The sequence below is a fragment of the Balaenoptera musculus genome, chromosome 2, assembly GCF_009873245.2.
Source record: "Balaenoptera musculus isolate JJ_BM4_2016_0621 chromosome 2, mBalMus1.pri.v3, whole genome shotgun sequence".
Classification (NCBI taxonomy): Eukaryota; Metazoa; Chordata; class Mammalia; order Artiodactyla; family Balaenopteridae; genus Balaenoptera; species Balaenoptera musculus.
The window spans coordinates 34,306,183-34,332,860 of record NC_045786.1 but is presented as its reverse complement, the minus strand read 5'-3'; the positions used below and the strand labels follow the sequence as shown (position 1 = coordinate 34,332,860).

The 26,678-nt window shown below is 51.9% G+C and overlaps 2 protein-coding genes across 6 annotated transcripts in view; one reads left to right on the top strand and one right to left on the bottom strand.

Annotated features, from left to right (window-relative positions):
- Nucleotides 1–1,001: 1,001 nt before the first annotated feature.
- On the top strand, nucleotides 1,002–13,360 carry STARD5 (StAR related lipid transfer domain containing 5). Its single transcript, XM_036843270.1, has 6 exons — nucleotides 1,002–1,167; nucleotides 1,802–1,851; nucleotides 2,201–2,333; nucleotides 5,401–5,518; nucleotides 6,361–6,454; nucleotides 11,090–13,360. The coding sequence occupies exons 1-6, from the start codon at nucleotides 1,069–1,071 to the stop codon at nucleotides 11,235–11,237; spliced, it is 642 nt and encodes a 213-aa protein (XP_036699165.1). The 5' UTR covers nucleotides 1,002–1,068; the 3' UTR covers nucleotides 11,238–13,360.
- A 2,245-nt stretch (nucleotides 13,361–15,605) lies between these two features.
- IL16 (interleukin 16) overlaps nucleotides 15,606–26,678 on the bottom strand; it is a 104,952-nt gene continuing 93,879 nt past the window's right edge. For all 5 annotated transcript variants that reach the window (XM_036843264.1, XM_036843266.1, XM_036843268.1 and 2 more), the window contains 6 exons: nucleotides 25,353–26,451; nucleotides 23,454–23,622; nucleotides 21,142–21,243; nucleotides 18,591–18,849; nucleotides 18,235–18,360; nucleotides 15,606–16,080 (listed from right to left, as the gene is read on the bottom strand). In XM_036843264.1, the coding sequence (XP_036699159.1) occupies nucleotides 15,887–16,080; nucleotides 18,235–18,360; nucleotides 18,591–18,849; nucleotides 21,142–21,243; nucleotides 23,454–23,622; nucleotides 25,353–26,451 (1,949 nt within the window). In that variant the 3' untranslated portion in view covers nucleotides 15,606–15,886. The remainder of the gene's footprint in view (nucleotides 16,081–18,234; nucleotides 18,361–18,590; nucleotides 18,850–21,141; nucleotides 21,244–23,453; nucleotides 23,623–25,352; nucleotides 26,452–26,678) is intronic.

Genomic DNA, 26,678 nt, shown 5'->3' with positions numbered 1-26,678 from the left:
TTTCAAACCTTTAAATGAAATAATAAGCACACACAACAGAAAATACAAACTGATCTCAGTGTTGACCTTTTCAAATATTTAGTTGGTTATAGCGCTGAAGAGGAGGATAGGATAGGAGGCTGGAGGGATGTGACCCCCCCCCACTCACCCTCCGAGGTAGATGCCACCCAGAGGCACAGAACCCTGCGACCTCTTATCTGGAGCCCAGCTCTCTCCCAGATGCCAGCGTATCCCACTGTCTCCCGGACATCACATAGAGGTCTTTCAGGCACCTCCAACTGAACATGCCCAGAACTGAACGCACCATGTTCCCCCTCCAGCCTGTCTTGTCCCCAGCTCAGCTAAGCCACCCGTGGCTCAAGCCAGAAGGTGGGAGTCACGATGCTTCCTGCTCCTCCGGCCTCCACCATCTGTCACAGAGATCTCTACGTTCTACCTTCTAAGCACTTTACGAGGGGTCCTCTTCTCTCCACCCCCACCACCCAGCCCCTGCTCCAGACCACCTCCATCTCTCCCACTATCGCTGCCGCTTCCCAACGGGCCTCCCAGTCTCTACGCTCATTCCCTCTTGCACCCCTGCAACAGCCGCCCTAGAAAGGTATTTCGGATGGAAATTTCTCCGTCGTCCAGCCTGGCTGAAAGCCTCTGTGCATTCAAGACAGAGCTCCACGCTCCTTATACAAGTCTACGACGTTGCCCACGACCTGGCCCGGCCCACTTGGCTCTCCACCACTGGCTTTCTCAAGTTCCGGCGTCGCAAGCCCCTCCTTGAGCTGGGACAGGCGAAAAGCAGGTCCTGCAGGACCTACGGGGCGCGCCTTGGACCCCTCGGGGCGGAGGGCGTCCTGCAGTGAACGGCCGGTGGATCTCCGGCCCTGCCAATCTCAGAGCGGGGCGGGGTCTGTCTGACGGTCTAGGCCAATCCTAGAGCGGGGGCGGGGCTGGGGCGGGACTCCGGGCTCCTCTGCTGGCCCGGGCTTTCCGGCTTCCCATACCTAAGTGCCCGGCAGCCACCGCACAGCGCACCCCGCACCTGCTCCCCAGCAACCTCGCGCAGCTCTCGGCGCAATGGACCCGGCGTTGGCCGCGCAGATAAGCGAGGCGGTGGCGGAGAAGATGCTCCAGTACCGGCGAGACGAGTCAGGATGGAAGATTTGCCGGGAAGGCGTGAGTGAGGAGCTGGGCAGGAAGGGGTCGAAGGGCCTTTGCTCCGTGGGGCCGGGGTTCCAGAAGCCCCCAGGCTGCCCCTCTCCTGGAGGTTTTCTGCGTTCCATCCTCCGGCCTGTTTTGCACACAATGACACCCCCCCCCCCGCCGAGAGATAAGTATCCGCCCCTTTCTTTGAAAGACTTGGCCAAGGTCACCTGGCTGGTAAATGATTAGAATGGAACCGGAAGCACCAGGCTCCAAAGCCTTTACTCCGTTCCTCGGAGCAGGAGCCCCTCTCTGCGTTCCCAGGAGGGTGGCAGAGGGATGGTGCTGCTCACTGGACACTTAGGATTTTTAACAAACAGACCAAAATTGCCCGAGGAGACAAGATGCACGGTGGTTTTTAAGGTGGTTTGAAAACTCCCCAGCGCTCTTCAAGTCAGCCACATAAGATCCCTTTGTCCATCACATCCTCCTGGGGGCAGCTTTGTCCTGGACCAGTCCCCACTCTGCTACATGTCAGTTGGGTACCTTGGAGATTTGCATCTCTTGGGGCTCTCGACTTTTCTTCTGTAAAACAGGGGATTGGGCCTGGTGATCTCCCAAGGGCCCTTCTAGCTCTAAAATTTTGCGATTCTGTGCCTTTTGACAGAACGGAGTTTCAGTTTCCTGGAGGCCGTCTGTGGAGTTTCCAGGGAACCTGTAAGTGCACCCCTTGTTCAAAGCTTGTCAAAGGTGCCACACCTTTCCTGCTGTTTCTGCGGGTTTGTTTCCTAAGAGACTCCAGTCAACCCTAGCACCTGGAATCAACTTGCCAGTTATCTTCTAGAAAAGTTTCCATGTTTAACTACATCATTTCCTCAAACTATATTCTTATGAAAGCTTGCCGTCCGTCCATTTCTGCAGGCCTGAGGGGAGGTGGGCTGGTAAATGTCAGCCCCTCCTCTGCAAGGCTGTCTTAACAGTGACAGACATGACTTCTAGTCCTTATATGTAATCCCAGGATAAACCAGTTTGACGCCTTGGGGTCACATTCCTCTTTGTGCTCCAGGTACCGAGGAGAAGGCATTGTGAATGGGACACCAGAGCAGGTGTGGGACTGTGTGAAACCACTTGCTGGGACCCTACGAGATAAGTGGGATGAGAATGTGAACAGTTTTGAAATTATCGAAAGCATCACTGATGTAAGTCTTTCCAAGCACTGTTATCGCTAGACAGTAAGCTGACTCTGTTCCCTCTGCGGGGGGTCAATGACACCTTTAGGCAAGAGGAGTACACTGTGAGCCCCTGATGCCCAGCAAACATGTTGCCCACTGCTTGACACTCAAACCCAGCCTCGGCCCAGGTACAGGTAGGCAACAATGAGACCCAGAGAGGTAGAGCTGCCCTAAACAGAGCTGAGAGAACATAGCAGCGGATGATGAAAGCAGGAGTGCAGAGTGAACGTGAGCTCTGAGGATGCTGAAGCAGTGCCTGGATTGGACACATCAGCTCTAGTTTGAAGTATTGCCCGTTTCTGGGACCATGGTAATGAATTGAGTCCTGGCCAAAGAGTCAGGATTCTCTGCCAGCTGTGACGCTGTGCCAGGTGGCAGATGCCGGATGACAGTTGCTCCATTGGTAAAATGTGTGGTATCTACTCTAGCGCTGCCCAGGAGAACTTTCTGCTCTGATGGAAATATTCTACAACAGCGCTGTTCAGTACGGTAGCCACTAGCCCCACGTGGCCACAGAGCATTTGACAGGTGTCTAGTTTGAAGAAATAAATTGTTAATTTTATTTAATTTTCATGACTCGATGTAAATTTAAATAGCCACATGGAACTAGTGGCTACCATATTGGGCAGTAAAGATGTAGTTGGTCCTGCCCTGGGATCCTCTGTAGTATTAAGTATGCACCTCCTCTTGATTATAGAAGTTAAGGAGAAAAAAACAAAACATAGCCAAAACAAATTAAAAAGTTGCCCTGGGGAAATGTTGCCAGCTTTTTTTGATTTGAATGGTGCCTTGATTTTGACATCTGTGGACATGGTATACCCTCTTGGGTGTTTCTGTAGATGGTGCTGTGAAACCTCAAGCCATAGTTCTTTACTGGTCAGTCCGTAGGACCCAAGTGTTCTTAAGCTTGACCAAGAATTCACATTTCAGTTCATTATCACAAATTATGTCAGTGTTTCCTGAAGGGTGGGGCACATAATGTTGGGGCACTAGGTGATACAGTGTATTAGGTCTTTAACAGTCAAAGCTGAAATTGAATCACACATAGCGAGGTCACCCCATTTCAAATGTTCTTCAATCTCTCTGATAACTTGAAGGGAAAAGTCTGGGATAGGTGCTAATGTACTTTTGACACCTGTTTAACACTTGTGAATCTCCATTATAACAAACAGACAGCTGGCCTCAGGCTCAGAATTAGAACCATATATATATATATATTTGCAGTTGTCTTTTATTTATGCCAAGTGGTACCTTTTTTTCATTTCCAGTAGTTAAATAGCTTCCTTTTTAAAATAAGTTTAAGTTTTAAAACGTGAGCACATTTAGATAAAAATATTAAGTGAATAACAGGATAGGTGCTACCAGAGATAGGAAAAAATTGTGAAGATAGTGTACAAATAATTATACACAAATGCTTGAAGTTGAGGAAACACGGGTTAATGCCCTTTTAAACATAATGGAAATGTAATAACAGAATGACAGCGTGATTTTGACAAATCTCAAATATCCTAATTCTAAGATTGATAGATAGTAGATGGATGGGTGGATGGATGGATGGATGAGATAAAGAGCCATGCCACAAGTTTGTGGCAGTTATAACACGTGCTGCCGCTTTCTTACCAATATGTCCTCTTCATCTTGTTCTCCAGACACTCTCCTTCAGAATTGATGCGTTTTGTAGCAATAATCAGGAGTGGAATCTGTATAGTTATTTTTTTTTAAAATCTCATCACTTCTGCCATTCCTACTACAAACTACTAGACTTCAGAAAAGGCAAAATTACCTTGTTTCTAGCAACAAGCTTTGGCCTTTAAAAAGAATATATGCTTTAAGAAGGGGAAAACATGGAAATTCTAACTCCAGTGTGCAGTGCCTTGGTTAAATATTGAAATCAGCATCCCTCAGTGTCCCTTTGGCCCCCTGGGGGATTTTACACCCTAGGACAGTGTATGATTGGAAGATTCCAGATGGGTGGGGTATGTGGCACCTTTTTCAAGTGGGAAAGGGAAACCTGCATGAAGGTGCAGGCTGTTCTCAGGCAGGTCATTCTAGGAAGGACACGTGGAAGATGAGCCATCTGGAAACTGATTCCCAGTGCTCCCAGAGCCCACTGGAAAGTTCTCAAGTGCCCCCAGGGATTGCACGCCCACCTGGAAGACTCATACCCAGGGTCAGACTTTTCTCAGCCACACACGGCGCCCCGAGTCTTAATAGCCAAAGAGGCAAGAGGCCTTCTCGCCTGCTCCCCAGAGGTCTCCCCAGGATTGTCCCATCCTCGGGCCTGACCTGTACCTTGTGACCTTGAAAGGACCGGGGTCCTGCTGGAGGAGGGGAATCATGGGATAAAGCATGGGGTGGGTTTGAAGGGCCCTTGGCTTGTAAAGTGGGAGAATGGACTTGGTGGGATATTCTGAGATGGTGTGCAGTTCAAGGGGTGCTCGCTCCCAGGGCTGGGGCTGGGAGAAACCAGAAAGCTGCCCAGGACACACATTTAAGGAGGCACTGCTCTCAGGGTTAAGCAAGTACCGGGTCGGCCTTAGGAAGGAATGGCCTCTCTTGCCTCACCCTACTTCTGGCCCTGTTCAAGCCTCGTCTCCACCCTGAGCTTTGTGGTGAATTCCTTCATCTCTCCAAGCCTCAGTTTCCTCACCTGTCAAATGGGTTCATGAAACCTATTTCTCAGTTGCAAAGGACCACTGAGAGCTTTGTCCAGCCAGGCTCTTAACTACGTGCTCAATTAATGGCAACTCTCATGATCTTTTGAGACATAAGCTCAGAGTGGTCCTGATCAGCCATGGGCAGCCCGTGTCACAACCCTAGATTCTACGAGCTGGGTGTGTTGCCATGACCCTTGGCCCGTCCAGGAAAGTTCATTCTAGACCCTCCAGGTCACAGCGCCACCCTGCTGTCAGTTCTATTCCCATTTTCTAGACCCTGGGGTATTGGAACAGGTTGGATGAGCTCCGAGTCAAGTTGGGTTGGGGAGCAGATGCGCGGCCATCAGACGCAGCTGGATCCCCCTTTGCTCTGACAGACACAGTGCGTCAGCAGAACCACCACCCCCTCAGCCGTCATGAAGCTCATCTCTCCCAGAGACTTTGTGGACCTGGTGCTGGTCAAGACGTATGAGGATGGGACCATCAGTTCCAATGGTGAGTGACGGCAGGGCTGCTGCAAAGCCTTCGTGGGATGCTGGTTTCTGTCTCCTCCATACCCGCCCAGCTCCTCAAGGAAAGCCGACCAGCTGGAAATCCCTGGAGCACTCACAGCCTGGGTCCCTTTTTCTGTGCCAGCCTCCCCTTGTCAGGTTTGGGAAGATTCTGTGCCAAGGAGGTCTGAGGTGGGAGAGTCCACACACTAGTAATTTTAGTTATAAATCACAGATTTCGTCAGCACCCCATTTTCATCCCTGCTGAGGCGCATAGTTTGTACCCTAGACATGCGGGGTACGGTTTGGCTTCAGGGAACCCCAGGGTGTGGTGATTCCCTGCACCCACGGAGCACCTTCCCGAGAGGGCTGTGGGCTGTCCGCCCCCCTCCTTCCCGCGAGGAGCAGAGTTCCTGCCTCTGCACTTTCTATGGTGCCTCCCGCTGAAAGCCACGGTGCCTGCCACTCCTCTGAATCTTCCACATGGGGGTAGGTTGTGTGTCCATCCACACCTCTCTCGGCTGCGATTTGAGAGGGGTCCCTTCGTTCTTCTGCCCTCAAGCCTCATAGTCTGAAATGTTCTTTTCTCTAATATTCCAGCAGGCTTGGGGAAGCTGTGGACATGCGTGTGTGCGTGAGCACGAGTATGTGTGAACGTGTGTGTGAATGTGAGGGATGGGGGTGGCAGTAGGAAGAGCTCAGGGCCAAGGGGCAGGGTCGTCCTCTGACGCCTGGGCTCCAGGTGACTGGTCTGTACCCACCGTGGGTGCCCGGTAAGGCCCTTCAGCGGCAGTGGCCCAACTGCCCGAAGTTGTAGCTCACTGACCATCTTTCTCTGTCTTCCAGCTACCAGCGTGGAGCATCTGTTATGTCCCCCAAAGCCAGGTTACGTGAGAGGATTTAACCATCCTTGCGGTTGCTTCTGTGGACCTCTGCCAGGGTAAGGATAAGCTCTTGGATTGAATGATGTGCCCAGACCTAACTGTGGCTTAACTGAGGACATTCTACTCAATGGCAACATTAATGATGATTTGCAGTAATAAAAATGCCTCACCACTCTGTAGGCCTTGACGTTACAGAACCCTATACATACACATTGGTGACATAACACGCCAAAGTTCTAGGCACGTGGGAAAGAATTGTGGGGAGATGTCATTATTTCTGATGTGGGGAGCCCTCCCTCCGGCCCAGGCAAGCTGGGCAAATGTCATGGTCCCATTTAGCAGATGAGGAAACTGAGGCTCAGGGAAGTTAGGTGGTCTGTGCAGGGTCCCAGGCTGGCCGTGTGGGCCCTGGGCACCCAGTCTTCTCCTCCGTGTTCTGAGTGCTCTCCACCAGCCTGCAGCAGCCAAGAGCTTAGCTGGCCTCACCCCGAATCCCACACGGTGCTCTTCACCCCTCACCGAGGAATGGGATGGAGATGCTCGGGGCTAAAGCGCGATTCTCAGAGCACACCATGAGTCAGCCCCAGAACTGAGCTCAGAAATGGTTCTGGCCCCATTTTCTCGCAGGTCATGGCCAGGTTCTTTTTGGTTTTTTGGGTTTTTGTTTTTGGCCTCACCGAGCAGCGTGTGGGATCTTAGTTCCCTGACCAGGGATCGAACCCACGCCCCTTGCAGTGGAAGCATGGACTCTTAACCACTGGACCACTGGGGCCAGGTTTTTACCAGGAGCTTTCCGTGTAATAATAACCCGAAGGTCACTGGTTTATCCTGGGAACCACTCAAGTTGACAAAGAAAGAAACTGTACCTGAGGGTCTGTCCCTGTCACCCTGCAACCCACAAACAGACACCAGCAGGGGAAACATCGATGCTGTCACCGCACAATCCCAGGAGAAGGGTTTTGGTGCCATAGCCTTGTACCGAAAACCCACATCCCACACCTCCACGTAACACTTTTGACTAAGCTGGCTTTTCAAACATCTTGTGGCAGACTTCTGTTAAACGTAGCAAAACTTTATGAGTTTGAAAATAATAGCATAGCTGCAATCCAACACAGCTCCCCTCACCATGCGCACGCAAACACACACACACACGCACACACACACACACACACACACACACACACACACAGAGGAATTTTCAGAGTAAGAGTCAGAGCACTTTCCCCTTAGGGGCTGAATTCTATGGATATCTTCCTTGGGGAGAACGCACAATATGATGAGTATCATTGTGCCTCATTCCAGATAGCAAGACCTGATTGCACAGACTTTGTAGCTGGGTCACTTAGCGCCAGAAAGATCCCACAAAACCCAGCTGGTGTGGAGGTTTTTTTCCTAAGACATTTTTAAAACATTTTTTATTATATATGTTACAAATATTTCTTCCCAAGATGTTCCGTATATATATATTTCTTGTTGTTTTATCTTTTGGCCGCACCGCACAGCATGCAGGATCTTAGTTCCCCCACCAGGGATGGAACCTGCCTCCACTGCAGTGGAAGCGTGGGGTCTTAACCCCTGGACCACCAGGGAAGTCCCTAGTGTGGAGGTTTTGACTCAGCTCGCTTGAAAGCATTTTATGTGGATCTGAAACCTGTGACAATGATGGTTCCCATCACTCTATGAATATAAGCCTGTTCTAGGTGCTATGGATTCAAGAAATGATACTAATAGTGACAGGAACAGCAGCAAATGTTTATACATCACTCCTGTGTGTCAGGCACTCTTCTATTCTTTATATTTTATAATTTAACTCATTTTTATTCTTATAACAATTCTAAGGTACTGTTATTACCTTCATTTTTTGTATGAGGACTCTGGGCACAGAGAGGTTATCTAACTTACTCAAGATCACACATCCAGGAGCTGGGCAAGCTATAGCATCTGACTCCCAAATCTATGCTCTTAATCTAGATATTGACCCCTCAAAACAGATAAGCCTTCTTGGAACTTAGATTCTAGTGGGAGCAGGGTAGACAGACAAAACACAAGCACCATAATTATATCAGATGTACATGCTTGTAATGATCAGATTTTAAATGATTTGGAGAAAACTGAAACCAGATAAAGGTGCCAGGGAGGGATGGGGGAGCTAGACATCTGGGGGGTCACCAAAGGCCCCCCTGATAGGACGTTTGACCAAAGCACAGCACAGGGAGCCTTGGGGATGGGAGGGGGCTGGGGGGAGTGCATGCCTGGCAGAGGGATAAGCAGGTCCAAAGTCCCTGAGGTGGGGGCAGGCAAGGGGCATTTGGGGAATGGCACGGAGGCCATTGTGCCAGATGGCAGTGAGCAGGGGGAAAGGCAAGGAGATCCGGTCACCGAGGTAGCAGGGCCCACACCCTGGAGTCGTGGGCGCTGTGCTCGGAATCGAACGGGGAGCTGGTGGGGAGTCTGGAGCAGGATGTGCTCTGGGCTGGGTGTCCAGTGCTGTGATGCCTCTGGAGTGGGCGAGGTTGTGAGCCAGGGCAAGGGCACTAATTAGAGGTGAGGGATGGTGGTGCCTGTGTCGAGTGGCTGCAGCGGACAGGGCAGAGCTGTCGGGTTCTGGTTGTTCTCCAGGCGGGGGGGCTGGTGTTTGTAGCAGGGGCAGCATAATCACATCGTGAATGCAGCCCTGCTCTGTGCCCAGCGAGTCTGCTGAGTGCTCTGCACGTATTATCTCACGAATCCTTACAACAAGGACCAGTGGTGGACGCCGTTATCTAGCCCAGCCTTCTCCATGGGGAGACCAGGTGATTCCAACATCGCTCTGAGCCCCCCTTTGCCCGCTCTGTTAATGACGTCCAAGCAAGAAGCACTCTTCACCGTGACCACTCCGTAAGGTACCGAGTTTGCCTCTTCCACCCGGCCTGTTGCGTGTTTACCTCCTACCAAGCCCCGTCCTCACCCGGAGGAAAGCATGGTCCCTGAGCAGACTTTCTCCTTCACCTGTTCAGGCCAAAGAGGACAGCACTGAGAAGTATGGGGGCTTGAGTGAGCCCAGGGCAGGAGGAGCAGGGAGAAGAGAGAAGGTCCCAGCACAGGTGGAGGGGCTGGGGCTTGGTGAGCAAGGAACAGAGTCCGATGATGCTGAGGCTTTGGGATGGAAGGCAGTCTGTGCCCCCCGAACCCCGAGTTCAGGCTCTGTGCAGAGAAGGCATGAGCAGAGTAGAGAAGCCTGCCCAGCCAGCGCCGTCCTGCACTGTCGTTCATCTGCTGGCCCCCGGCCCTGTCTGTGCATCTGGGAGGGAGGGCGAGGTTCTAAAGGGTCTCCACTTCTCAGCCCTTGACCTCCAGGATGTCAGGAAACACTTGATGGGCAGGTGCAATGCTCCGTGGGGTTCCTGATGAGACTCTGAGGCTGCTGACAGCTCCACTCAAATGAAAACGCCAAATGGTCCCCGCAAAGCCCGTGCCTTTGTGGTCCTGGCAATTGGGAAGTTTGTGACACTGAAGACCCCTTGTCCCTACCAAGTTGGGTCCCGTCTCCTCCCGTGCGTGCCCCTCACTGAATCTGACTCTCGCTGGTGGGCTTCACTGCCCTTGTGCCCCTGAGAAGGAGGCCACTACGTCCGCAGCCCAGGGAGGTCCGCTGAGTTGCTAGGTTGGTGACCGGACCCTGCCTCTCGACTTCAGCACGGGTCTGTGCCATGTTCCATGCTGTGGCCTCCCTCGGGGCTTCTGCCACCCCCAGCCGAAGCCCCTTCACATGTGCGCAAGTTATGTGTCAGGTCTCTAAGTCAGCCATTCTCACATTTTTGGTCTGAGGCTCCATTACACTCTTAAATATTATTCAGGGCATCAAAGCGCTTTTGTTCATGTGGATTATATTCATCAGTATTTACTATATTTGAAATTAAAACCGGGACATTTAAAAAACATTTATTTTAAAATAATGATAATACGTGTATTATATGTTCACATAAATATTTTTGTGAAAAGTAACCATATTTTTCAAAAGAGGAAAAATAGTGAAGAGTGGCCCTGTTTGACATTTTGGGAAATCTCTTTAATGTCAGGTTTAACAGAAGCTCATATCTGCCTCTGCATTCAGTCTGTTGTGATATCACACCTCATGTAGCCTCTGGAAACCTCCCCCGGAAGCTGCTGACAGCTCCATTCAAATAAAATGCTCAGTGGTCTCCACGAAGCCCATGCCTTCATGGTCCTGGCCAAGAGAAAACTTGTGAGAATGAAGTACACGCTGAGAGAATGGGAGTGGAAAAGGCAAATCACATCTTAGTGCTGTGATGAAAATAGCTCTGACCTTGCAGACCCCTTGAAAGGGTGTCAGGAACCCCCAGGAGCTGCCAGGCCATTTGGAGAACTGCTGCCCTAAATGGACAGAGGGCAGCATCGTGTCTGTTCCTCCCAGGACCCGGTACAGGAGTGAGTTCTCTGAAAGCCTTTGCCGAGTGAATCGGGCACAGGGAACGAATGACCCTCCTGGGCTGGAAGTGGGGGGTCGTCCTCGCTCAATGGCCTGGTGGGGCCATGGAAGCATCCACGAGAGGACCCGCTTCCATCCTGAAAAGAAGCAGGTCTAGAGGGACGCCCTGGGCAGTGAACCCAGCGAAATCCCTGGGTCTGGACCATTTCCTGGGCGGGCTGTCTGCTCCAGACACATAACAGCCCTGGCCTTGCTTTCACAGGGAGCCCGACAAGACCAGCCTGGTCACGTTCTTCCAGACCGACCTCAGCGGTTACCTTCCGCAGGGCGTGGTGGACTCCTTCTTTCCCCGCAGCATGGCCGGGTTTTATGCCAACCTCCAGAAAGCAGTGAAGAAATTCTACGGCTGACATCCTGGCTGGTGGGCCGAGAACTGCCATGACTCGTGCGGAGCTGCCATTGTTGGGACGCAGCTGGAGAGCCTGGGAGAACACGGGCTCCTTTGGAACCGCTCTACCTTTGGAACCCACCAATGACCAGTTCATCTCCAGGGACATCAGCCAGAGGCAGCCCCCGCCCCTCCTGCTCCTCCTTCCACTTGGGCGGCGCTGCCGTTACCCAAGCACCCCTCCTCCAGCAGGGTGCCCCCCAAGCCCCCCCGGTCGCCGGACAGGGACTCTGCCCGGGCACCGTGCGATGCTCTCGGGTCCAAAGCCTTTCTGTGCCGATCTCTCTCAGAGACCATGTTTCCCCGTTTGTCGAGAAGAATCACCATCAATCCCGAAAACCTGGCTCAGCCCCTTGGTGGCATTCGAGCTCTCAGTCCTGTGCAACAAATCCCCGGATGTGTGTTTCTGATACCGTGCCAGACTTTCCCCCTTAAAAGACGTCAGCTTGGCAAAATGATGCTTAAAAAATGAGAGAAGCATTCAGGAAAAAACACTTCCAGTACTCCTTTTGTTGTCTCTTTTATTCAAGTCATTTTTCTCTCTTTTTCCCCTGCATGAGTTAAATTTCAGGCGCCCCAATGAAACCTGGCAGTTTGAATCTGCCCAGGCAGCACTCTGGAATTGATTTTGGGCTCAGGGCACCTACAAGGGGAACTTGGAGGAGAACTTGTTCTGTTATAGAAGATGGAGCAGGAGTCCTCTGGCCTCCAGGACCTGGTGAGCCCGTACTGCTGTCAGCGGGAAGGACGGAAGAGCAGATGCCCCACCCCCAGCAGTGCTGGCTAAAATCCCCCCCAGGCTCTGCTGCAAGATGAAATGACCCCAAACGGGCTATGCCCAGCCCGGTGCATCATCGGAACCAGGGAGCACGGCCTTGCCACCTGGAAGGGGCTTCATCGGGCACACGACTCCCTTTCCTTCACTCCGGTCAGGGCCACACAGTCCTGTGTGGAATTCTCCAACATTCCCTCACAAGCTCCTCCATTGGCCCACCAACTTGCTGGTGAGGGAGGCCCCACGTGTGTTTGACCAGAGTGCACTCGTATTGCAGTTTCTCAGGTTACTAGCAGAAAATTTCCAGGGTCCTCAGCCTTGGCGCCTCCAGATGGAAAACATTCCCCTTGTATCAGAGTATCTTGCTTCCCACCTTTGAGTCCTGGGGTGCCTGTCTTCTGAATGTGCCGAGGTCTGAGCAAGCTTTAAAATGTGAAAGCTCAGTGTCAGGGGGTTAGAAAGCCTTTCTGGGCTCTAATGCAGCTGGAGATCCCACAATCATGCCATGAAGATCATCCAGCTAACTCCCTCTTCTCATCAAGAAATCTTCACAGGACTCTTATATGTACTTAGATTTCATTCATTCATTCGCCAAGTACTTAATGGGTCCTTACTTTGTGCCAGAAGTCGTTCTGTATCAACTTATCACAATTTGATGTCCCAAACCCAGCCGATTGTGGGCACGCCATCCCAGGAGCCCCAGGAAGGTGGTGGTCTTACCAAGATGGAGCCACCTGTGCTGCCCCATCTGGCCAGGAGGGGAGGTCAGCCTCCCAAGAACACGTCTCACTGGGCCCACTGCACGGACCGCGCCTGCACTGCTCCTACGTGCATCTGCTGGCAGTGGGTTAAACTGGTTTGAGCACTGGACCAAGAGTCAGAAAATGTGCAAGTGGTCCCATCCCTGCCAGTTAGAAATGATGCTCTCGGACAGTCACTTAACACTCCTGTGCTTTGACTTCCTGTCTTTAAAGAAAATCTGGGGGCATGAATACCAATCCTGGGGTAGCCTGCTTAAGAGTCCATGCAAATGAGATGATGATGGTGAATCAGTGAGGTGCTGTACAAAGCCAGGAACGAGGGCTGCCTGGGAGAGACTCTTGGATGGACTCATTTCCCTGGGGAGTTAAAGTAGATCCAGGATTGTTGTTTGTGTGTTTGCGGTGTTGGGGATGACTGGAATCATTGTTTGCAAAGGCACTGTTTTCTCTGCCTGTTGTCAGATCTGAAGAAGGTGACCAAGGCGCACTAAACCTCACCTGTAAACTGCAGCATCATGACGCTCAAATGGATGAGCTTACGTTTTAAGACCTTCTTGCCGATTCTTTTTTTTTTTAATAAATTTATTTATGTATTTTTTGGCTGTGTTGGGTCTTCGTTGCTGCACGCAGGCTTTCTCTAGTTGCAGCGAGCGTTGCAGTGTGCGGGCTTCTCATTGCGGTGGCTTCTCGTTGCGGAGTACGGGCTCTAGGCGTGCGGGCTTCAGTAGTTGTGGCGCACGGGCTCTAGAGCGCAGCCTTCAGTAGTTGTGGCGCACGGGCTTAGTTGCTCCGCGGCGTGTGGGATCTTCCCGGACCAGAGCTCAAACCCGTGTCCTCTGCATTGGCAGGCGGATTCTTAAACCACTGCGCCACCAGGGAAGTCCCTTTCTTGCTGATTCTTGATTTGAAACTGGAAAGCTGGCAGTGGCAGCGTCCTCAGTGGTTCTATTTGAGCTGGGGGAGAAGGGGGTCTTCAGAGACAGAAGGGGCTCCTGGGAGGGCCTGGGCGCGCCCTGGCTGCATGTGAGTCCTCATACAACCCCACTCACTCACTTGATTCATCTGAGCTCCCAAGGAGGCTTTCTCCGTGTCCCAGGCCCCTGGCTGGCACTGTGCTCCTCCGTGTCACCACCTCCCAGTCCTGATGGAAAGACTCTTTCTCCTTCCCCAGGCTGGTCCGCATTCATCACCTGGCTGGTCCACCTTCATCACCTGGCTGGGCCACCTTCATCACCTGGCTGCTTGATAAGACTCAAAACAGTAACCCGATTATAGGAAACATCATTGTGTGCAGACGTGAGATTGCGGGGGCGAGGGGTGTGCCCGCTGAATCCCATGGCCTGGGTGCCCGGCCCTGGACAGGCACACAGTAAGATCCGGTAGGGTGGGTGTTGAGTGGGGTCATACCTTTCATTGTCAGACCATGTTCAAATTCAGCCTTTCTCTTAAATCTAAGGAGCTGACACAAATGGTTATCTCCAAGTTCTTGTCTACTCTAGAGCTTGACACAGATGACTCTGAGCACATTATTTCTCAGGAAGAATAGGGCACTGAGCTGGCACCCACTGTGGTGAAGTCACTAAAGGGGCTTGCATGAAGATTATGATTCCCCAGGAGAGTTTCCTAAGAGTTCACGGCCAGGAAACGGATTCTTAGCTTCCTATGGACCCTGGAGAAGCTATTGGATGACATTAATATGGCCCCTCTGATACTGGCCTGGGAGTAAGGACTTTTTGTGTCGTGTCTGTGGTCCTTGCCGGGTCCTCCCTCAACACCCTTATTCACGGGAACAAGGGCAGAAGCAGGGCTGACACATTGTCCAGGCCTCGTCAGGGGCTGCCGGGTGTTGCTAATGCATTTCTTTGTCCCGAGCTTGACAATCAGGCATTAAGCGATGACCAAACTTAAAAGCACCTTGACCTGTTAGTCTCTCCCAGACCACAGAAGAAAGGACTCACTCTCCGTATCATTTACCAGCTGGACAAGTTGCCTCTTATCTCTGGGTCTCAGTACCCTCATCTACACAGTGGGACACTACCACGCTCTGTAGACACTGCTGTGATTACTAAAGACAGTGTCCACTTAACCCAGCACGGTGCTTGGCTCGTGGGAGTTAAATGGCAGCCATTGTGTTGTACTCTCTCAGACTCACGCTAGTCCATTCTGCTGGCACAGCTGAGCACACGTGGAGCTTCCGTTGTTTGCTTACTCGCTCTGCCACCGGGTACCACCCTGGCGAGGAGCACTTCTCCAACCCAACCAAATCCACTTTTGCAAATGTTTTGTGTGCTAGATTGTATTTTCCAAAAACAGCCCCAGCCATCTTTCCCTTCCCCTTAAACCGGGGCAGGTTTGTGCCAGCTCTGACTGACAGAGCATAGGAGAAGCGACGCTATTTGATGTCAGAGGCAAGGTCTTAAAAAGGATGCAGCTCCTACGTGGCTCTCACACTCTCCGGGGGACACCCAGCTACCATGTGGTGAGGACGCCCAGGCCACAGGGAGAGGCCTCCTGCAATGTGTACGCCTGCAGCTCCAGCTGAGCTCCCAGCCAGCAGCCAACGTCAGCGGCCCGATGTGTGAGTGAGTGAGTGACCCTTCGGGGGGTTCCAGCCTCCGGCCTTTGAGTTGGGCCAGCTGATGTCAAGTGGAGCAGGATGAACTGTCTCCCTCCAAATCTGCCACCATTGCAGAGTCATGAGAAAAACAAAGGGTGCTGTTTGGGGTGGATCAAGACACAGTGATAGTCCTTAGAAAACCTGCAAAGCAAAACATGGATTTCATATCCAATTGTCATATATCCATTTTATTTACAGCACCACAATATTATCAGTAAGCTCTCTCTAGACATAGTCTGTAGTTTGTAACAGCCACCCCAGTGTGACTCTGCCCTAAGTTTCTGGGACAACCCGCTTGCTGGGTGATGTTCCAGAAGGTCCGTCAGACATGGGCAAGCAGCCACCAGGAAGCACGCCCGTGCTTTCCCCCATCGGGGCGGGGTTAGCAGTGACCCTGAGAATTAGCGGTTATGGGGAGCTGCACGCAGTTGGCTCTGGCGTCAGCTCTGGCGCTGGGCCTAGGGGTCTCCAGCAGCTGTGGTCCCCTTGGACCGGGGGCTCTTCCTCCTGAGGATGATAGTGACAGGTCCATCAGGCAGCGCCTTGATGATGTTCCAGGCTTCAAACCGTGTGAGGCCCTGCACGGCAGTGCTGGCCAAGTGTAAGATTTCATCTCCTGGCTGGACCGTCTCACTTTGTTCTGAGGCCGCCCCTGGGATGAGAGAGAAGAGGATGGGTCTCACAAGTGACAGTGGAACAAGCAGTTACTTTCTACCCTTGGTCTCTGAGGAGCCGGGACAGCTCAGAAGGGAACTGGCGCCCATCCCTCTGGAACTCGGTGGTCGTTCTGAAATGAGACATCTCCTAAAACGGTGACTTCAAGGCTGGCACACCAGGCTCCAGCTCTCCGTGGCCCTCGGGAGAGGTGAGGCCCATGCTGTCCCCAGAGAAGGGAGATTTCGGGCAGCTCCAAGCCAGAGCCTGATTGGGGAGACTTCCCCAGGGAACCGGGTCCTCTTCTAAGCCTCCTTGGATAGCACCCCAATACCCCACCCCCGCACATGTGGTCTCTCTACTCTTAATGGGATGGCCGGGCATTGGGTGGTGTGGGAATGGAGCTGGCGGGACGTTCACGGAACTATCTTCACAGTACTTTTGGCTCTGAATGGCCTGGAGAAGACCCCTGGGTCCACATAAAGAGGACATAATCACACACGGCTCCCACTCTTTCAGAGTGACGTAGGGAAAGAGTGCTCTTTTACTGCTGATGTTGAAAGAAAATTTCCCATCTGTTTGACACAATGATATCTGCAAATATTTAATAAGAGTAAAAGATAATAGTAATGATGATCATAATAAAAAAATAGCTAGGGACTTCCCTGGCGGTCCAGTGGTTAGGACTCCATGCTTCCATTGCGGGGGGCATGGGTTTGATCCCTGGTCGGGGAACTAAGATCCCACATGCTGAGAAATAAATAAATAACTAAATAAAATGGGCCAAGTATCTAAACACATTTCTCAAAAAAAAAAAAATTATCTAAGATATATTGGGCAATTATATATAACAGGCGTTGTGTTAACACTTGGCGTTTATGGCAACAGTCCTATGAGGTATGTATGCTCTGTTAGTATTCCCTTTTCATGTGGGAGGAAACCAAGGACTCAAGTAGCTCACACAAGCTCCAAAGCTGCTGAGTGCTGCAGCTGTAGAATCCACCTCCCTTGGTCCCTTACATCCCCATGTAAGCAAATGGGACCAAGATGGTGAAGGGACTTGCCCAGGGTCATGCTGCCATTAGTGGCAGAACTAACACTGGAATCCAGGTCTCTCGACTTTGAGCCCTATGCTCATTCCAAGTTGACCTTCAAAGTTAAAAAAATCTTTCGCAGAATTGGAGTCAACATGGATTTCTCGGGAAGCTCCACGTGAGCCTTGGTCCGCCCCCTGGCTTTCAGCAGCTGTAACAGATTTCCCGCTGATAAAACCAGTCCGCAGTGAGGGCTCCTGGGGGACAGGGAGCAGAACTGAGAGGGCCTCTGGGTCCCAGTACCAAGAGCCCTCAGACGCACACCCACACCTCTTCTTATAGATAAGGAGCCTCAGGCCCACAAGGCAACAGTCACTCAGCAAGTTAGAAGCAGAGCTAGACCAGAGCCCAGGCCACGTGACCCCCTGTCCACAGCTCCTTGCTCTGTGACTCAGGGGGTCCAGCATGAGAGGCAGTGAAGAATCGGGGTGATTGCATGTGACAGCTGCAGGCCATTCATGGTTTTCACAGGAAAACCCAAGTGACCCCCCCACCAGAGGCTGGCTTGCTTCCCAATCCACGATGAACAAAATCTCAAAATTCTGAATAAAGGTAGGAGCTGACAGGTCCAGGATTAAGGTGACGTGAGTAAGGCTGAGTTGTGCACCTGGAAAGTCGGACTCTCTCTTTGTTTTACAGCCTGATATTTTGTTCATTGTGGACTTTTTGAATTAATTTCGAGTTTTAAAAAGATTGCACTGAAACAGTATGTATCTTGATTACTGAATATTTCGGTGCCGCCTTCAATTTTGCACCCGCCTTCAATTTTGCAAGCGCCTCACTTGCCTCACCCTAGCCCTGGCCCTGCCAAGCTGAACCAAGCCCAGGGCTGGGTCATGTACAAGGACCCAGTAAAATAGGGGGATTAAGGGGATGTCTGAGCCAAGGAGAACAGGGAGAAAAAGCAAAGTGGAGTCCTTAACAGGCTTGCCTGCCTCCCAAAAGGGCCTGGGGTTGTGGGAAACCGACATGGCCTAGAAGGTGCTCAGAAGCCTTTGGGGGGCCTGGCCGGACACCCGCAACTGGAGCGAAGGCTGAGAGGCAGACGCACACCGCACCTTTGAAGATCCTGTTAACTGTCAGAGGCTTGTCCCCTTGCAAGGAGCCCTTCCCTCCTTCCAGACTGAAGCCCAGGCCTGCAGAGGTCTTCTCCAGGGTCACTGTGCAGACTGTGGCCTCTGCGGCTGAGAAGACACAGGGGGGCTGTTAGCGATGCTTTCAAGTGAGCCTGGCTGATGCTCCCGGCAAGCTTGTGCGTGTGTACGGATAAACCCAGCCATGCGTGCCGGGCGGCATACAAGGCAGGCCACGTGTTCTGGGGGCCACAAACGACTGCGCAGCCCTGCCGGCGTGGGCCTCACCTGCCCAAAGGTGATGTGGCCCACGGGGCTTCCACCACGTGGGGAGAACTTACAGGAATCTATGGAAACGTCACTGGCCACAGAGGCTGAGGCTGCAGAATCTGTGGAAGAGTTGAGGTCGGGCGTGGTCTCCGGGGTTGGCTTCCTTGTGACAATCACGGCTTGCCTGGGGTCCCGAGCTTGGCGAAGGATGGCCAGAGCATCATTGTGTGTGGCCCCTTTGAGAGACTTGCCGTTGATGGAGAGAACCTCGTTGCCCTTCTGAATAGTCCCTTCCTGGGAGGCCAACCCGTTGGGGAACACCCTGTGAACCTGAGCAAACCAACGGAAGTCAGGAGCCAGGAATCACCATATCAGATCTGGATTCTTGCTGCAGGAGGACCTGAATCAGTTAGTCAAACCCAGCAGATCCTCAGGCCAAAGAAAATAAGACGAAATGTGTCCTAGATTAGGGCTGCTAGCCAGCATTCCCTCCTCCACCCAGACCAGAGATCATTAGCAAAAATGGCCAGATTGGCCCTCAGAATCCTTCCCAACACGATGTCCGAGACTATATCACGACAATCTTAGTTAACATTCAGTTAAAATCTTTTGCCTTATGTGCTCTACATCAGCATTTCCCAGGGTAATTTTCTTCAAGCGCTGACTCTGTGCCATATTAATAGGTATTGTGTAAGAAAAGTTTCTGAAGTCTAAGAAAATTAAGAACATTGGATAAAACACAAGCTCTGAAAATGCCTACAGTTTAAAAAAAATACTAGAGACTCTACAGTGCTATTTGGCATGATAATTCTCTAAGAACAGGCCGTATAATACAGTGATCCCCAGAAGTTTCAGCAAAGCATCCTTTTTTCCATAGAGAAATTCTCAGGCCCCATCTTCTGCAGAATGCAGAATTCCTATCCTAGGAAGTCTAGACATTTTTAAAACTCCTACCCTAGACATTCTGATCCTTTAACTCTGGTTAAAAGGGACCATCGCCCACCCCCATTCCCTTTCTGAAAAATATGTGGGATTAAAAAAATCTAATGTCTTTGCCTCAGCCTTTTTAATGACGTAAATTCTAATGTGCTTAATTAAGAGGACTGAATGACAGCATGGATGGGCAATCACTAAACTGTGCTACGTGTTGTTTTGCCGTTATCATCTGAACAAGGTTCTTTGTTTCTCTAAACTGTTTCAGTGTTAGAAAGTCTGTTGTGGGGTCAGATGTGGTCAAAATCCCTTGGTTGGAAGACCCAAGTAGGAAGCAGAGTCTCTGCTCTGCATCTCAGTCTGTCCTCTATAAATGAAGCGGACATGCCACCAATCCCCCATCCTGAGGTGTGGGGAAGATGACTGGAACATGCCAGTGACAGCCCAGCTTGCCCTTGGTCATGGACGGTGCTCAATGTTAGTTCTCTTTTAATGACTCTGGAAAGGAAGGGAAGCGCTCAAACACGGAAGGAGAAAGCGGAAGTCTGGTGCATATGATCAGCTGGTGTGTATTGCTCCTGGGTTTTGAGGCAGTGTCTCAGGGGTGGCGAGCAAATGGGGTGCAGAGAAGTCCCGACTCAAGGAAAGACCCACAGGTCCAACGTACTCTTCCCACAGGCAAGCTCTCTTTTCTTCTCTTCAAATAGAAAGCAAACTGCACCATCAGGAACGTCTTTATGATGCTCTGCTACGGGCTTAGTGTCAGAAACAGGTCCTCATTGGTTTTATGTGCTTTTATGCGGTAGAGAGCTTGCTTACAAAGAAGGAAGTTGCTGCTCACACACAACTTGACTCTGAAGTGACCAATAGGAATGGGCCAAGTTAACACTGCCAAGGGGTGTGGTGTGTTTAACGCTGGCTGCTCCTGTGAGCTGGAGGGTTTGTTTTCAGCTGAGCAAGGGAGTTCAGATGAGTGCGCATGAAGGATATACTGAGACAACAGAGCCCTGGGGGTGACACCAGTGCACTCCGCTTTGGAGGGATGGAGCGACCATGTCGCAGCTGGGTCCATGAAGATGGGATGACCAGAAACCATCTGGGTCAGGTGCAGGTAGCCTAAATAGTGGGCAGAGGGCAGCGGCCAATGCTGATCAGACTGTGTGGACCAAGAAAACAGGGTCCACAGGGAAAGATGCAGGTGATCCAGGACCGCTGCCCTCCCCAGTCTTACCCCGCGCTCTAGTTGGTCCTGAGAGAACAAGGGGCTCGACCGTGAGATCTGAAGCCTCATGTGCATCCTGGGTTGCGCTGTGCAGTTCCAGATCTTTCCCGCTGGGCCCCATTGCCCTCAATCAACCATCAGATCTGCTTCGCAATCGTCCATGTTAACATCCCCAATCTCCCAGTGGGCAAACCCAGGAAAACAGCCTCCCGTACAGGACCTGCCTTCCCAAGGGCTCTTTCTGTCCAGGTGAGGCCTCTTTCCATCTAGGTGTGCTATGCTACATATCACAGCCAGGTCTTCAATCCTGGCTGTAAAGCTTCTTGAAAAGGATCTTAAGCTCCTGCCCTAACCTCACACCCAGTGGCCTGGGGTCATGCATTCCTCTGATCTCTCCTAGTAAGTGCGCCCCCCTCCCAGGGCCATCACCTCTGGCTCTGACGCGCCCCCATGGCTGGGCCACTCACCGTGATCACCTTGTTTTCTAGATCTGCTCCTCCTGCCAAGCTGAACCCAAGGCCAGCCCCTTCCTCCTTGTGCAAGATGGTAACATGGATGTTGTCTAATTGCTGCAGAACGAAATATATATATTAAAAAGCATTTTATTGCAACAGCGTGAGCAGTTTAACAAGTGTTCCAACATCAGACTGATTCGTTCTCAAACCCCAGCTTGGCCACGCTCCCAGGTATGTCAGACCCATTTCATCATTTGTAAAGAGAAGACTATATTTTCTGGAGTCATGGGAAGCTCAGAAGAAAAAAAAAATGTGCATAAGGCAACCAATAGAGTTCTTTTCCTCTCCTATTCACGCAATCCACATCCACATTTGTACGGAGACAGGGCTGGGTGCTACTAAGTCAGCTGGAAATCCCCGCTTGTGAGATAACACAGCTCTGGCGCTTGGGCGTGGGACAAGATGAGGTCAGCCTGTAGGACTCTGGGTCAGCAGAGCTGTGGGTAACACTGTTTTGCAGAAGTTGGCTGCTCCATCTTTACACCTGCTGCTCTGTGTGGCACAGCAGCTGCATGAAGGAGCCCAGCTGACTCCTTGCCCTAGAACACGCATGCGTGCACACACACACACACACAGACACACACACAGACACACACACAGACACACACACACAGACACACACGCGCACACATACACACACACACACGTGCACACATACACACACACACACACACACACACACACACACACACACACACACACGAGCCCACCCAGGCGCACACAGTACTTCCCGGCCTGCACCTGGGCTCAGCTGGAGCCAGAACAATCGCTCTGCAGTGCCTAAAGTCAGAGACCCTCATTCCGGTCTCGATGGTGGAGGGGTCTCAAACGCAAATGCATACAGGACCCAGGCAGATGGCTTAAAAGAGCAAAATGGGCAGATGTGAGCGACAGGAACTGCAGAGAACTGAGAGCACATCTGCTTAAGAGGACCCACGGCTACATAGGAATGCAGACCCAGTGCTACAAGATCATTCGCTCCTTTTATGAAAAGAGAGCAGCCAGAAATCCAGGTTTTGATTCAGGTTTGATAATATTTAGAATATAATACTTTTTTAAAAAGCACCATGCAGACCACATAAAATATACCTGCAGGCTCTCGGGCCACCAGTTTGTGCCTTAGCGCAAGGGAATAACCTTATGTCAAAGAATTCGCTTGCTCTGGCACCACCAGAGCATCTGCTGCGCAGCTGGCTCTATGATCATTTGACCTGGAGTCCCCAAGACCCAGGAAGGATGAAGGGATGAATGGACCTCACTGTCCCGCCTCTACGCCAGCACCGGCCCAAATCTCCCAAATTTTACCCAAGTGTCAGCTTACTTGCCCTATAAGAGCCCTTTGTCAAATTGGAAAGCAAATACTGTCCCAGGAACACCCCAGGCAGGACCGCTCTTTGTATTTTACGCAACAATTTTGCCTCTGTTATTTCATTTGAATTAGGCCCTGGGGATGATGGTCCCAGTGCACAGGTGATGAGTGAGAGCCCCAGAGGATGAATCCCGGCCCGGGGCATCTTGTCAGACTCACCCATACCCTGGATCTAGGGAACACCAGCTATGGTGCCTCCTTATCCTCTCATCCCAGTCTGGATGATTCCAGCATAAAAAGCCTGCATGGACTAAGGAAGCCCGGGCGGATGCAAGGCCCGTGAGCCCGTGCTCATCTGAGCTGAATGGGCCTCAGCTCTGCCTGACCACTTCCTCTCCACGCACCTTTGGGTCGTGCTCAGAAGGCATAGGGGAAGCGGGACTTTCAGAATGACTTGACTGAAGTGTGAGAACCCTTACGAGCCCTGGGATCAGTCACTTCTCGGTGTGCAGGGCAAGTCTTCAGGCAAGAGATCAGAACTTGCAATGGACGGTTCACTTCCACGCAGCATCTCCCTGGAGATGGGCAGGCAGCCCGCGGGACGTGGAAAGAGCACGGAACGTGGAGATAGAAAACCTAGGCTCTGCGACCTTGAACCTCGCCTTTCTCATTTATTAAAGGGTCAAAAAGATACAATAAGTCTATGATTGAAAGCACTTCATGAGCTACAAAGCTCCCTACACCGGAAGGTCTTACTGTGGTCCAGTGATACAGCGCCCTTCTGCCCCGGGCAGGATACAACCCGAGTCTGGTGTCAGCCCCTGGGAACTGCCTTCTCGACCTCAAGGAGCCCAGGGCAATGTACATGCGCTGCTTCCCCTCCGGCCCACCTGAGGTGACCACGCTGCTTATAGCAAGGCCTTCATCTCTTCAAGTGATTATAAAAGAAACCTACCTTTAATGTTGCTTCATCCAGAACCTTCACTTCCTCTATGAGCTTCTTTAATTCCTCAGAGCTCAGCAGGGAGATAACTGATTGACCAGACTGAGGAGTGCAGTGGTCTGGGTCGTCGGCTTCCGTGGGCTCACCGAGACCCTCTGTGTATTCTCTCAGCTCTGAAAGGCTTTCATAGGGAGGACCCGCACACAGTATGAATCGTGATATTAATAAGAGCTAACATCCTTAGCATAATTACTCTATTCCAAGACGGTGCTAATGTTCATTCTATTATTTGGTGCAACAAATCCACAGATAGATACCAGCATCCCTCCACTATAGAGATGAGGAAATTGGGGCTTAGGGAGGGAGAGTAACTTGTCTATGGTCACGTGTTTATGAGAGGCCGAGATCATGGTGTGTCTGACTCCAAAGTCTGTGTTCAAAACCTCAACACGTCACCCCAGAGTATAACTGATGCTTTGGACAAATCTGCACCTAGATGGCCACAAAGACTGATGTCCTTTCACACACACACGCACCTTGGCCTCCCTCACAGATGTTGTCAGCACCTGCCTATCCTACCTTAGCACCTAATCACTACAAATGGTGCCCACTTAGCTAGCAGCTGGCCTCACTTTTTCTTTTGAACTCATTTTGGTACCTGTAGCTATTTTTTGCAATGACACTTCATATTTTGCATGAAACTGTGGTTTGGGTGATAGGGATCATTCCTTCCTCTGATTGACAGATCTTTACTGCTAAAAGGTGGAGGGGGTCTCGCAGCAGTAAATTCTAACGGTGAGCCTTGCAGTTCCAGAAGAAGAACAGACTCTCAGCCAGAAAGAGCAAGCTCCTGGGAAGCCTAAATATTAAAGGCTACGATTCTACCACTGACCAACTCTAATGCTTGAGTTGGTCTGGCTCTTCAGGCCCCTGACCCGGGTGTGTCTTGGTGCAGGGGTCCCCAACCCCCGGGCCGCACAGCAGGAGGTGAGCAGCGGACGAGCAAGCGAAGCTTCATCTGCCGCCCCCCATTGCTCCCCATCGCTGGCATTACCGCCTGAACCTCCCCCTCCCCCCGGGTCTGTGGGAAAATTGTCTTGCATGGAACCGGTCCCTGGTGCCAAAATGGTTGGGGACCGCTGTTTTGGAGGATCGCTCCTGTTCCCTCACAGTAGCTGGCACCTGATAGAACATCACAGTAGCTGGAACCTGATGGAACATCTGGGTCAGTGAGTCTCAAACATTTCTCAGCAATATAAGAACAATACATAATACTGATCAATGCACAGTAGTTCTGATTCAAGAGGGAAGACTGAACCCCAGCCCTGCAGCAGGAGCTCTGGGGCATTGCTGGGAGCCCCCCGCGCCCCCGGTTCTGTGGAGCAGGTCTTGCCCAGCTCCTAATTTCAACTGAAGAGGAAACCGAGGGGGAGTGTGGAAGGAACCAGCTCGTGGTCAGGGCGTCAGTGTGGGAGATGGGTCTGGGCCTCAGATGTCCAAACTCCCACTCCAGGGGGCTGAATCCTTGTGCAGAGTGCAGGTGGATTTCTTTGGAGAGACGGAGGTAGCAAGAACCCCCAAGGGATCATCTCCTGGCCTCGTTCTGGTCTTCCTGGGCAATGGCCGGATATGTCCAAGGTGCATTAGTTCCAAATATGCACGTGTAATTCACCAGGGGGCCAGTTCTGTCCCCCACCTCCCACCCCTCCCAAGGCCGAGTGTTGTGAAAACTCCTTAATACAGAAGGCAGAGGTGTCACACACACACACACACACACACACACACACACATGCGTGCATAAAAGAACAGGTGGAACAATCCTTTAGCAAACCTGCGCGATTTTTTACAAGACATAGAGGATTATAAGAGGAAGAAAGACAAGAAAGGTCAACACTGGGCAGAGACACTCACTTGAGCGAGAAGCCCGTGTCCGAGGCAGGAGCTTCAGCAGAACTATTTGCGGCAGGATCTTCACTGGACGCCGTGGGGGGCGACGCCCCTTCCTTGGGGCTGCAGGAGGTCTGGCCACAGGAGACGGAAGACGGGAGGCACAGCAGGGACTTCATGACAGCCGATGACACCTGGCTGCTGATGGAGTAGAGTTTACTGGTCTTTTCATCCAGTGGCTTCATCTCACAGGACTGGGTCCTGCTCAGGGGGAAGCTCCGTGCCCGCTGGCTTGGCATCTTGACCCCTGGGCCTCGAGATCCCTCCATCTGCGTCGCCAGCAGCCTTGAGAGAGGGTCGGGGTCCGAGGAGAGGGTTTTCTGACCGGGCTGCTGTCCTGGGGGAGGGGACGCCGGCACACCAGGGTCGCTGGCCTCCAGGGCTGCGAGGGAGGCTGGGGGCAGCTGCTCTGGCCCTGGCTGCTGCTGCTTCACGGTGGGGGGAGCCCCTCGCCCTGAGACACCAGGAGCCCGAGCAGCCTGTCCTCCCTCTTGCTTTCCAGGAGGTTTTGCTGCCTCCCCGGAGGAGCTGGAGGGCTGGAGGCTCAGTCTCTGGGCTCCTTTGTCAGGCCGGTGAGAGGAGCCAAAGGTTTCAAAGGAGCTGATCCTTTGCTTGATGGAAGAGGAGGCCCGTAGGGGTGGCCCGGGGCACTCCCTGGAGGTGGGTGTCGGCTGGCTGGGGGAGGCTGTCTCTGGGGGCTGCCCTGGGGCACGATTCCTCAAATCTTTCAAGCTTTGGCGAAACCAGGCGGGCTTGGGGGCCACTGGAGGACCCTTCTTCACGGTGCTGCCGTCTGCCGACTTGTAAACTGTGGGACCGCCACTGGTGGTGTCCAGCTTGGGCACAGTCCCATCTGGGTGGCCCTGAATCCCATCTTCCTCACCCAGCGTGACGACGGGTTGCAGTGGCGTGTGGCTATGATTCTCACTCATGACGGGGCTAAAGAGATTTTTGATGCAGTCAGAAATTCTAACCCAAGGGTCTTCGGTGGTGATATCAAGGGTATAGTCCATCCGAGCCTGCCTCTTAAGCAGTGGGTGTTTTATCGGAGACGTTGGCGTCACTGGGGAGCAGAAAGAAGGCCAACGCTGTGCGTTACACCTGATCGTGAGTTTTCTTCCTAAGTTCTAGTTTCAAAGATGAATAGCAAGGATTCTAGAGGAGACGATAAGCAGAAGTGGTGGATCCCTTGTTTAAGCTGCTACCCCAGGTGCTATTACCTGGCTAAGTGTGAACAGGCAGGGACACAGAATCAGAGGACCAGAGGTGTGAGTTAACTACACAGCATCC